We start from the raw sequence: 13,056 nt of genomic DNA, 5'->3' as shown, positions 1-13,056 counted from the left end.
TCTAGCAGCGTAGTCGCAACACAAACCAGTCCGAGAAACAGACACAGACACGGCCGCAACTGGCAAAAGTGAACACAGTCCGAGAACGACGACGACGACCAAATACGAAACATGTCGGTCCTTTCTGTGTCGACTTAAAGCTGAATATATCTCAGCATCACGGGTTCAACTCACTGCAAACTGCTCCCATCCAGCTGCGTGGTCGCAAAGAACTTGGTGCACAGACAAACTGTGAAAAGAGAAATATTAAAGGGATCATAACAGCAACATTCACTACGAGCAGACGAGGCACATGAATATCTGTCACGGGTCGAACACTGCTGAAAATTGAAATATTAACGTGAGCTCATCGGCAACTGTTGAAGCATGGACACCATGGACGGAGACGCAGCAACAAGCCCAATCTGCAGATTCAACATCCTTGGGTTCCCAACACATTTGAACTGGCACGAGACTTACGGACTTGTGCTGCACATTCCAGGACTGTGTGGCGTAGAGATCCACCTGATGTTTTTCTGGAAATGCCTCCGCAGCTGGATTCGCCAGAAAACACAGAAGCAGCAGGGGCCTCTGGACCAGAAGACGGTTTGGGTCTGAAATCCGCCGCCGGAGTTCATGTGGAGCAAGTTGCTCCACAGCGGCGTCTGGACTGACGAGCGGCTTATGTGGACAAGAGGATTCTCTCAAATACATCTCAGTCCAGCAACCCGGACCATCCTGACACCGGACTGAAACTCCGCCGCCTGCTCGCTTCACAAACTCCAGGAACGTGAATAAAACTGATGGAAAAAACTTGTACAACTCAATTCAGAAATTAACTGCTCTTAATGCACGGCGTGGCCGAAAGTACAGCTGAATCTAAATGATTTGTTTGATTTTTAAACTCCTCCAGATAACATGTATTGTGAATGAATAAAATGAATAGAACATAAACTTTCCGACTCCCCGCTATCTCTCTGATTCCCACACTTTATTTGATTTCGGTTCTTGCTGCTGCTCTTCGTCAGCATGTACTGTGTCTCTGTCCTAGAGCAGTGCGTTCAAGTCCTCAGAGCGCGACAGCAGCCGGTATTTCCAGAGCTGGATGTGTCGCCCCTCGTTTCCGTCCCCCCTCTGAAGAAGTGTGGGAGAGCAGCAGAGCTTGGAGATGAGTGAAAACCGTCCCGCCGTGGTTCGTGGGGGAGAGGAGAAAGGGGAGCTGCTCACCCTTAGATAGACGAAGGAAAAAGTCGGCAGCGCGACACCTGTCAGCTCTATGTTATCTATATTATGATATATATATGAGGAACAGAGTTCCCTGTGACGTCACCGCAGCCGTGGCAGAAGGGCTCCTGCATCCGCGCACAGATCGACAGGTTCATGGTTCGAATCAGAGACGGACGGGAGCGCCACGGAGAAACAGAAACTGCCGGGAATGGGAACACGAGCTGGCACAACTCACTGCAAACTGCTCCCATCTAGCAGCGTAGTCGGTCCTTTCTGTGTCGACTTAAAGCCGAATATATCTCAGCTTCGGGCACGCTGCAAACTGCATCCATCTAGCAGCGTAGTCGCAACACAAACCAGTCCCGAGAAACAAACAGAGACACGGCCGCAACTGGCAAAACTGAACACAGTCCGAGAACGACGACGACGACAAAATACGAAGCTTGTCGGTCCTTTCTGTGTCGACTTAAAGCCGAATATATCTCAGCTTCTGGCACGCTGCAAACTGCTCCCATCTAGCAGCGTAGTCGCAACACAAACCAGTCCGAGAAACAAACAGAGACACGGCCGCAACTGGCAAAACTGAACACAGTCCGAGAACGACGACGACGACAAAATACGAAGCTTGTCGGTCCTTTCTGTGTCGACTTAAAGCTGAATATATCTCAGCTTCGGGCACGCTGCAAACTGCTCCCATCTAGCAGCGTAGTCGCAACACAAACCAGTCCGAGAAACAGACACAGACACGGCCGCAACTGGCAAAACTGAACACAGTCCGAGAACGACGACGACGACAGAATACGAAGCATGTCGGTCCTTTCTGTGTCGACTTAAAGCCGAATATATCTCAGCTTCGGGCACGCTGCAAACTGCATCCATCTAGCAGCGTAGTCGGTCCTTTCTGTGTCGACTTAAAGCTGAATATATCTCAGCTTCGGGCACGCTGCAAACTGCATCCATCTAGCAGCGTAGTCGCAACACAAACCAGTCCCGAGAAACAAACAGAGACACGGCCGCAACTGGCAAAACTGAACACAGTCCGAGAACGACGACGACGACAAAATACGAAGCTTGTCGGTCCTTTCTGTGTCGACTTAAAGCTGAATATATCTCAGCATCACGGGTTCAACTCACTGCAAACTGCTCCCATCCAGCTGCGTGGTCGCAAAGAAACTGGTGCACAGACAAACTGTGAAAAGAGAAATATTAAAGGGATCATAACAGCAACATTCACTACGAGCAGACAAGGCACATGAATATCTGTCACGGGTCGAACACTGCTGCAAATTGAAATATTAACGTGAGCTCATCGGCAACTGTTGAAGCATGGACACCATGGACGGAGACGCAGCAACAAGCCCAATCTGCAGATTCAACATCCTTGGGTTCCCAACACATTTGAACTGGCACGAGACTTACGGACTTGTGCTGCACATTCCAGGACTGTGTGGCGTAGAGATCCACCTGATGTTTTTCTGGAAATGCCTCCGCAGCTGGATTCGCCAGAAAACACAGAAGCAGCAGGGGCCTCTGGACCAGAAGACGGTTTGGGTCTGAAATCCGCCGCCGGAGTTCATGTGGAGCAAGTTGCTCCACAGCGGCGTCTGGACTGACGAGCGGCTTATGTGGACAAGAGGATTCTCTCAAATACATCTCAGTCCAGCAACCCGGACCATCCTGACACAGGACTGAAACTCCGCCGCCTGCTCGCTTCACAAACTCCAGGAACGTGAATAAAACTGATGGAAAAAACTTGTACAACTCAATTCAGAAATTAACTGCTCTTAATGCACGGCGTGGCCGAAAGTACAGCTGAATCTAAATGATTTGTTTGATTTGTAAAACTCCTCCAGATAACATGTATTGTGAATGAATAAAATGAATAGAACATAAACTTTCCGACTCCCCGCTATCTCTCTGATTCCCACACTTTATTTGATTTCGGTTCTTGCTGCTGCTCTTCGTCAGCATGTACTGTGTCTCTGTCCTAGAGCAGTGCGTTCAAGTCCTCAGAGCGCGACAGCAGCCGGTATTTCCAGAGCTGGATGTGTCGCCCCTCGTTTCCGTCCCCCCTCTGAAGAAGTGTGGGAGAGCAGCAGAGCTTGGAGATGAGTGAAAACCGTCCCGCCGTGGTTCGTGGGGGAGAGGAGAAAGGGGAGCTGCTCACCCTTAGATAGACGAAGGAAAAAGTCGGCAGCGCGACACCTGTCAGCTCTATGTTATGATATATATATGAGGAACAGAGTTCCCTGTGACGTCACCGCAGCCGTGGCAGAAGGGCTCCTGCATCCGCGCACAGATCGACAGGTTCATGGTTCGAATCAGAGACGGACGGGAGCGCCACGGAGAAACAGAAACTGCCGGGAATGGGAACACGAGCTGGCACAACTCACTGCAAACTGCTCCCATCTAGCAGCGTAGTCGGTCCTTTCTGTGTCGACTTAAAGCCGAATATATCTCAGCTTCGGGCACGCTGCAAACTGCATCCATCTAGCAGCGTAGTCGCAACACAAACCAGTCCCGAGAAACAAACAGAGACACGGCCGCAACTGGCAAAACTGAACACAGTCCGAGAACGACGACGACGACAAAATACGAAGCTTGTCGGTCCTTTCTGTGTCGACTTAAAGCCGAATATATCTCAGCTTCTGGCACGCTGCAAACTGCTCCCATCTAGCAGCGTAGTCGCAACACAAACCAGTCCGAGAAACAAACAGAGACACGGCCGCAACTGGCAAAACTGAACACAGTCCGAGAACGACGACGACGACAAAATACGAAGCTTGTCGGTCCTTTCTGTGTCGACTTAAAGCTGAATATATCTCAGCTTCAGGCACGCTGCAAACTGCTCCTATCTAGCAGCGTAGTCGCAACACAAACCAGTCCGAGAAACAGACACAGACACGGCCGCAACTGGCAAAACTGAACACAGTCCGAGAACGACGACGACGACAAAATACGAAGCATGTCGGTCCTTTCTGTGTCGACTTAAAGCCGAATATATCTCAGCTTCGCACGCTGCAAACTGCATCCAAGCAGCGTAGTCGGTCCTTTCTGTGTCGACTTAAAGCTGAATATATCTCAGCTTCGGGCACGCTGCAAACTGCATCCATCTAGCAGCGTTAACACAAACCAGTCCCGAGAAACAAACAGAGACACGGCCGCAACTGGCAAAACTGAACACAGTCCGAGAACAGCGGCGACGACAAAATACGAAGCTTGTCGGTCCTTTCTGTGTCGACTTAAAGCTGAATATATCTCAGCATCACGGGTTCAACTCACTGCAAACTGCTCCCATCCAGCTGCGTGGTCGCAAAGAAACTGGTGCACAGACAAACTGTGAAAAGAGAAATATTAAAGGGATCATAACAGCAACATTCACTACGAGCAGACAAGGCACATGAATATCTGTCACGGGTCGAACACTGCTGCAAATTGAAATATTAACGTGAGCTCATCGGCAACTGTTGAAGCATGGACACCATGGACGGAGACGCAGCAACAAGCCCAATCTGCAGATTCAACATCCTTGGGTTCCCAACACATTTGAACTGGCACGAGACTTACGGACTTGTGCTGCACATTCCAGGACTGTGTGGCGTAGAGATCCACCTGATGTTTTTCTGGAAATGCCTCCGCAGCTGGATTCGCCAGAAAACACAGAAGCAGCAGGGGCCTCTGGACCAGAAGACGGTTTGGGTCTGAAATCCGCCGGAGTTCATGTGGAGCAAGTTGCTCCACAGCGGCGTCTGGACTGACGAGCGGCTTATGTGGACAAGAGGATTCTCTCAAATACATCTCAGTCCAGCAACCCGGACCATCCTGACACCGGACTGAAACTCCGCCGCCTGCTCGCTTCACAAACTCCAGGAACGTGAATAAAACTGATGGAAAAAACTTGTACAACTCAATTCAGAAATTAACTGCTCTTAATGCACGGCGTGGCCGAAAGTACAGCTGAATCTAAATGATTTGTTTGATTTGTAAAACTCCTCCAGATAACATGTATTGTGAATGAATAAAATGAATAGAACATAAACTTTCCGACTCCCCGCTATCTCTCTGATTCCCACACTTTATTTGATTTCGGTTCTTGCTGCTGCTCTTCGTCAGCATGTACTGTGTCTCTGTCCTAGAGCAGTGCGTTCAAGTCCTCAGAGCGCGACAGCAGCCGGTATTTCCAGAGCTGGATGTGTCGCCCCTCGTTTCCGTCCCCCCTCTGAAGAAGTGTGGGAGAGCAGCAGAGCTTGGAGATGAGTGAAAACCGTCCCGCCGTGGTTCGTGGGGGAGAGGAGAAAGGGGAGCTGCTCACCCTTAGATAGACGAAGGAAAAAGTCGGCAGCGCGACACCTGTCAGCTCTATGTTATGATATATATATGAGGAACAGAGTTCCCTGTGACGTCACCGCAGCCGTGGCAGAAGGGCTCCTGCATCCGCGCACAGATCGATTTATAGATACATATATGACCTATACATGTAGGCCATTGAAAAAGTTGAAAATGTATCTTCATTAACAGCTTTGCTTTACTTTAATAGCCAGAGGAAATCGCATCAGCTATCTGCATTTTATTTTGAGAGTAACCGGAAGTAGAATAAGTTCTGCCTTTCCAACTTGATTCCGCCGGACTGAACAGTTGGAAAAGTACTGCAGGCAGCAGCTGAGCAGGACAACTGAGAGAGAAAGTTGAAGTGGAGTTTAGTGAATCAAAATGGACTCTGCTGCGGTGGAGATAGACGGCAGCGTCATGGAGGGAGTGAGTATTCACTATAATTATCAGAGAAACAACGGGAAACCCGCAGAGGTTCCTCCTCCGCGCTGATAATAACAGGCTAACGGGGAGCTAGCGGCTAGCAGCCGCCTCTCAGCGCCTCTGGTGCGGCTTCTGTCTCACCCCGCTGTCGGTTCTCCTCAGGGCGGACAGATCCTGAGAGTCTCGGCGGCGCTCAGCTGCATCACCGGCTCCGCCATAAAGATCATCAAGATCCGGGCAGGCAGGAGCACCCCGGGGCTCAGGTGGGTTAGCGGCTAACAGGCTAACGTTAGCCTATTCATTAAAGTTGCTTCAGTCAGTTTTAAAAGGACAAAACCCCGTTTAATCAACTCTAATGTTCGGTTATTCGCATCAGATTTATGAGTCAGCTCAGGTTAAATGTGCAACTTTCGTATGGATTCTGATGATTTTAAACTTTTAACAGATTTAATGTTCCAGGATCTCCAAACAGACCAGTCTTCATTGAAAAATCTCCATAAATAAGAATATTAATGAGCATCTGAAGCGTCAGTGAATCAGCCAATAGGAGCGTCTTTCTGTTTCACATTATTCCCTGTTTTCTCTGCTGCTTCCTTTCATCCAGAAAAATATGTTCATCGTTAAACATCCATCAACTCAGAGATATAAGAACTAGACTCTCAGCTTTTAGATCAACCTGACATGATGTTGCTTTCAATGAAAACTGGAAAAAATTCCTCCAATTTAATGCTATTTTCAGATAACATGAACTGAATTTCAGTAGTGAACTATTTGGAGATTGTTGGACCTTGATATTTTTACAAAAAACAATTAGTAATGTTCAGCCGTTCTGATTGGTTCACAGATATAGATGTGATTATTTGGTCACAAACCTTTATTTTGGTTCTGTTTTTTATTATCTAAATTCAAATGTTGTGTGACATTGACACATTTTTCCAATTTGATTTTTTTTTTAAAGAAACAACTTTCCCATGTTCTATTTGCGAGAGTCCAAATGTATTTTTAAGAAATAATTTAAAATTTAATCTGGGATATAACCTGAAATCTCTATTACTTTAATAATAACTCTAATATCTGAGGTCTGCTATCGGCCTGTCGATACAGAAAAACAACTGAATTGACTTAAAATGTTTAAAAAACAAACAAAACAAAAAGACATAAATGTATGTGATAACTGCAGTAGTGCAGCTCACTTAAACACCAACACTTGATAAGTTTGGTCAAAACCAGTTTTAATTTGTTCAGTCAGTGCAGGCAGGAGTAGAACAGCCAAAGAAAAATAAATAACAAAAAAACTGAAAGTGACAGAAACTGGTTGACTGATTTTTCAAACACATAAAATTAAGCTTCAACAAACCTTCTTTCCAATGGTTCAGAAAATATAATTAGACATTCTAAATAAAATGTAAAATAAAGAATAAAGCATGATGTCACTCACAGCACAAAGCATAGAATTAGACTGAGTAGATGTGCTCTCAGGGATCGGAAACATTGTTGTACTATTCAATCTAGACTTTTTTCAATATCAGAACCAATATCAATATGAGGTCAATATTGAATCAGTGCATCTTTAGTTTCAACCCTTTTTCTATATTTTCAGCAATTAAATTAGTGGTGCACCGATTTGTCAACCAGCCAATTAATCAGCGCCGGTTTCTTTAATTTGGGGAGATCGACCTCAGCAGAGGTCTAAACATCAGCCACTGTCTCTTCTGTTCTGTTAGAGGTTTGGCTGTTAGTTAATAATAGTCACCACACTGCCACCAACTCAGTTTTATTGTTATGTTTAGTGACATTTCAGATAAAAAAATGGTATTGGCCAAAATTGGAATCAGCAGGTCAGGCTTCTTAAAAATTGGTAATTGGTCAGAAAACTGCTCTCTGTGCAGAATGAAGTGTAAACCCTCCTTTACGCCTATTTTTATCAGTTTAAGCCTTTCTGAGTGTTTTTGAACCTTTTATGTCGCTTTTTTCAGTTTAAAACGTTTTTTCTGCGTGTTTTATTTTCAGTTTAATCCTTTCTTTCTGAATATTTTCATCACTTTAAGTCAGTCTTGCGTCTTTTTTTTATTTCACTTTAACCCATTCTTGCGTGTTATTTTTCGGTTTGAACCCTTGCTTGTATTTTCAGCAGTTTAAATCATTTATTTGTATTTTTTTCAGTTTAAATCTTTCTTCCTGTGTTTTTGTTTTTTCTTCCCAGTTGAAACCCTTTTCACGCTGCGTGTTTGTTGTTTTTGTTTCAGGCCGCAGCACCTGACGGGCCTCCAGCTGGTCTCAGACCTCTGCTCCGGCAGCCTGCAGGGCGCCAGCATCGGCTCCACCGACATCAGCCTGACTCCAGGGAAGGTCCGGTCGGGGAACCACACGGCCGACACGCAGACCGCAGGGTGAGGAGCCGCCGGTGGCGGCTGCACGGCCCCAACGCGTCTCGGCCACGGTTTCTGTAATGTGTGTGTTTTCTGTCAGGAGTGTGTGTTTGCTGCTGCAGGCGGCCCTGCCCTGCGCGCTGTACGCTGACGCCGCCTCACAGCTCCTTCTGAAAGGAGGAACTAACGCAGAGATGGCCCCGCAGATCGACTACACTGTAAAGGTAAGCTGAGTGCTCCCCCTGCTGGAGCAACGGGGTCACTGTAGCCGCATCCAACATAAAAGATTCACCAGTTTGTTGAATTTTGACCAGTAGGTCCAGTAAGAACCTGTTTATATCAGTACACTCAACACAGGATCCATTCTGTTAGTCCATATGGGTGCTTGAAATCCTTGAAAATTATTGAATTTTGATTTGGTGTTTTTCAGGGTTTGGAAAGTTCTTGATTTGTGTATGAAGTCCTTTATAATGCTTGATATTCAAACTGCACAGTTTGTTAATAAAGTGTATTATTTAATCAAACAGTTGATTAAAAGTTTAAATTTGTTTAAAAAACGTTTTTTACAGTTGAAACCAGATATTTTCATACATCTAATTAAAAGAGACATTTTTCAGATTGTCTGGTTCATATCATACTGCAACAACATGGTGGCAGTTACAACAAATATGTAAAAAGTTTTTAAAATTATTTTTATAAAACTTACAAACTGCACCTTTAATGCAGATGTTTATAGTTTGGAACCATAAATTCTCCATAAACTTCCTGGTTCCTCCTCCAGGTCTTCAAGCCCGTTGTGGAGAGGTTCGGCGTCCATTTTGACTGCGACATCAGGATGAGGTCCGTCCCCCGACACCGCTGCCGTCCGGCTGCTGTTTCCTGTCAGAGACCCTGGTTGTCATGGCGTCTGTTTGTGCTGCAGGGGCTACTACCCTAAAGGCGGCGGGGAGGTGGCGGTGACGGCTCAGCCGCTCAAGGAGCTGCAGCCCGTCTCCATGACGGACAGAGGAAACATCACAAAGATCCATGGCAGAGCCTTTGTGGCCGGAGTCCTGCCCTTCAAAGTAAAAGTCCCTCTCAACTGATTTAAAGTCTTTTATTTTGGCTAGCTTTGTCTGTCTGAGCTGACTTCCTGTTCCTGTCTGCAGCTGGCTAAAGACATGTCAGCCGCCGCCGTTCGCACCATCAGGAAGGAAATCAAAGAACTTTACATCAACATCCAGGCGGTGCAAGAGAAGGAAAAGGCCTACGGGAACGGCAACGGCATCATGTAAGCCACGCCCACCCGCTGATGTCACAGCACCAGCAGCTCTCTCATTGGTTGTTCTGTTTCAGAATCATCGCAGAGTCTTCCACAGGCTGCCTGTTCGCAGGATCGGCTCTGGGAAAGAAAGGTGAGGATGACCAGCAGGGGGCAGCACGGCTCTGGAAACCAATCAGAGTGTTTATGTCACTGATGACCAGCAGGGGGCAGCACGGCTCTGGAAACCAATCAGAGTGTTTATGTCAGTGATGACCAGCAGGGGGCAGCACGGCTCTGGAAACCAATCAGAGTGTTTATGTCAGTGATGACCAGCAGGGGGCAGCACGGCTCTGGAAACCAATCAAAATGTTTTTATCACTGCAGAGGAATCAGGAGCAGTTTGATGGTTTTATTGGAGGAAAAGATTCACTTATACCAGGGCTGATATGATTTTTTTGTTATTTTTTTTCTGTACTCCTCCAGAGTTCAGAGTGATGTCAGAACTCCCAGGGCGGCCATCTTGTTTCAGAAGTTTGTTTACAGGTTCTGTTTATTTGGACTTTGAATTCAGATCAACTACAATAAAATATTAGAGCAGGGATACTATTTTTATTATTCATGAGAATAAAATTATGTGACAAAGACAGAATTTAGAGCCGTGCTAACAGAATAAGTCTTATTACAAGAATAAAGTCAACCAAGTTCAACCAATCAGGTTCCTAGCCCCGCCCCCTGACCTCTGACCTGTCGTTTCAGGTGTTTACGCAGATAAAGTGGGAATAGAAGCTGCAGAGATGCTGCTGAGAAACCTCAGACACAACGGCTGCGTGGACGAGTTCCTGCAGGACCAGGTGAGGCTGCAGCAGCCGCGAGGATGATGATGATCGTGATGATGTCACTGACCCTTCCTCCTCCGCAGCTCATCATCTTCATGGCGCTGGCGAAGGGAACGTCTAGGATTCGGACGGGCGCCGTGACGCTGCACACGCAGACGGCCATCCACGTCGCAGAGCAGCTCACTCAGGTCAGACGGCGAGAAGCTAAACCGGATCAGATCACAGCTGGAGACGCTCCAGTGAGAAATGATTAAAGTCTGGCTGCGAAATTATTCATATTAGTTTCTGAAAGTAATAAATCACAGATTCTTAATCATTTTCTCACTGAAATCTGCCAAGAAATTGGTAAATCATGTGAACTACTTGCTGTTTTCAGTTATTTCATCTGGTTAACGAGGCCAAGGAGTTCTGCTCTCACTTCTTTTTACTTTCAGATAGTTACGATACGTAACCGTGGCAACAAGGGATGGTTTTTATATAACCTAGAGCAGCTGTTTAGCATCTCAAAAACTGAAATAATTCCTGAATTGTGAGTTGAGAGAAGGAGGAAGTTCAAACTGTCTCTTCTATCAGAGATTCAAGTGGCAAAAGCAAAGGAGGAGGATCAGCAGTGATGATTTCATCCAGGACGTGTTACTGGGAAAATGGAGCTGTTAACCTGTCATGAACTGTCATAAAGCAGCCATCCTCAGTCAGAGGCCTTTTTAGAGCCTTGAAAGACTGACTGCTGCAGGAAAAGAATAATGATTTGTGATTTGAGTTTAAATCTCCCCACATGATGCTGCCACCACCGTGCTTCCCCATTAGGATGGTAGAAACATTTCCTCCAGATGTTCCTCTCTAGTTTCCAGATATCAGATATGATATCTTTCCAGGAGAAAGATATCTTTATAACTAGAATAAAAATAAACTCAAATAGGCTTTTATTTTGAAACTTTAATTCTTCCTGTTCCTGTTGTGTCTGCAGGCGAAGTTTACGATAACAAAGAGCGAAGACGAGCTGAGCAGCAGCGTCACATACATCATCGAGTGTCAAGGATCCGGAGTGGTTAACCCCAACCTGTAGCCACACACACACACACACACACACACACACACTCCCTGCTGGACTCGTAGCTGCTCCTGACATGGCCGACCCTCTTAGTTTCTGTTGCTCAGGGTTTTTTTTTTGTTTCCTTAATAATGTGATGAAATGATTAATAAAAATCTTCCAAACAATCAAGATGTTTTTATGGTTTTTGTTTCATTTTAAAGATTTTGTTGTTGGGAAACAGATTGAGTGCAGCTGAATTCTGGGTAATGTAGTTTCCTCCAGCTGAGGATGGGAGAACAAAAACAAAGCGTGACCTTTTCCAGACTCCAGCTGCTGGATCAGAACCAGAACTTCCTGTGCCGCCCCGTTTCCGTGGCGTCAGCGGCGCGGTGTCGTGTTGACCTGCTGCAGGTGAGCTGGAGTCCGGCTCGGCGCTCGATGTGTTGAAACCCGAGGCTGCTGTAAGCTCACACCTCTGTCCTCCTCCGGGACCGGCCGAAACCCGATCCGGGTCGCCGCTGGTACCGCCGCAGCGTCCCGGCTCAGTGTCCTCGCAGTCCGCCGGCCGTCCTGCAGCATGACGGAGACGGGACCCTGGAGGAGGCACCTGGACCAACCCCGGGCCCCCCAACCCACACCTGGACCTGGACCTGGACCTGGACCCGGACCAGCACCGAACCGCGTCTGGATCTCGCTGATTGCAGGTCAGTTTGGCTTCATGAAGCTGTTTTTGCTCATCTGGACTCTGAAACCTTCAAATCAGAGCAAATTTCTTCTTCAGCAGGTTTTACAGGAGCTTAAAATCCTTGAATTTCTGTTTTGTGTTTTTAAGGTTTGTCCTTGAAAGTGCTTGAAATTAAAGCTGCACTGTATAGTAATAAAATTCAAAATAATGTTTGATTAAAAGCATAAATTGGGAAACTTTAGCTGAAACCACCTAATAAAGACACAGATACATTTTCCTCACACTCTGAAGTTGACTAATTTATTCTAGTTTTGGGTCAGTTATAGTGTGTAGAAGAATATTTTTTAAAAGTGTCTTTTGTAACTTTATGTATTTAATTTGAGCAGGAAGGTCGTTTACCTCAACATGATTTGTTTTGTTTCGATGCATCAAGTTTCAGATTCATTAGAATATTTTATTTAAATTCTCAATATGTCAAAACATTTATCAGTAATTCACTTCAAAAAGATCAAATTAGGGGAAAACATTTGTTTTGATGACCGGTTTTTGCAGCTGAGCTTCTTTCTCATAAACTTACATCAGATCAGTAAAATATGTATTTAAAAGACAAAAATGAGAAGTCTCTGTTTGCTACAGTATGTTAACTCAGTGCCTGGTTGGGGTTCCTTTTGCAGGAATTACAATTTACATGCAGAAATGTCTGGTTAAATTATTTCATTTTGTAATGAAGATTTGGAATCACTGTAATTGCTAAACAGTTGTGCTGTTTTTTTAATTTTAGTTCTGGTTTAGCAGCAGCTCAATACAACTGAGTCAGTAACCATCCCTATGATTGTGTAGGTCATAAATTAATTTCTGTTGTTTTGACTCATTTTAAGTTTCTGACGCGGAATTTTATTTGCTGTTAATCAACAGAAAATGCTTGCAATATG

At 45.7% G+C, this 13,056-nt stretch overlaps 1 protein-coding gene across 1 annotated transcript; it reads left to right on the top strand.

The window, feature by feature from the left end:
* Positions 1 to 5,768: 5,768 nt before the first annotated feature.
* rtca (RNA 3'-terminal phosphate cyclase) lies at positions 5,769 to 11,628 on the top strand. Its single transcript, XM_044129288.1, has 11 exons — positions 5,769 to 5,961; positions 6,121 to 6,221; positions 8,205 to 8,348; positions 8,428 to 8,551; positions 9,109 to 9,167; positions 9,250 to 9,391; positions 9,476 to 9,597; positions 9,663 to 9,721; positions 10,327 to 10,421; positions 10,490 to 10,594; positions 11,374 to 11,628. The coding sequence occupies exons 1-11, from the start codon at positions 5,917 to 5,919 to the stop codon at positions 11,470 to 11,472; spliced, it is 1,095 nt and encodes a 364-aa protein (XP_043985223.1). The 5' UTR covers positions 5,769 to 5,916; the 3' UTR covers positions 11,473 to 11,628.
* The last annotated feature ends 1,428 nt before the right edge of the window (positions 11,629 to 13,056 follow it).

The sequence above is a fragment of the Gambusia affinis genome, linkage group LG10, assembly GCF_019740435.1.
Source record: "Gambusia affinis linkage group LG10, SWU_Gaff_1.0, whole genome shotgun sequence".
Taxonomy (NCBI): domain Eukaryota; kingdom Metazoa; phylum Chordata; class Actinopteri; order Cyprinodontiformes; family Poeciliidae; genus Gambusia; species Gambusia affinis.
This window is presented reverse-complemented; position numbering and strand designations above follow the sequence as displayed.

Bases quoted from the DNA above. Each gene is read 5' to 3' on its own strand.
- rtca (XM_044129288.1), top strand. From the start codon at position 5,917: ATGGACTCTGCTGCGGTGGAGATAGACGGCAGCGTCATGGAGGGA. The intron at 6,222-8,204 runs GTGGGTTAGCGG...TTTTTGTTTCAG, and splicing joins AGGAGCACCCCGGGGCTCAG to GCCGCAGCACCTGACGGGCC. The intron at 8,552-9,108 runs GTAAGCTGAGTG...TTCCTCCTCCAG, and splicing joins AGATCGACTACACTGTAAAG to GTCTTCAAGCCCGTTGTGGA.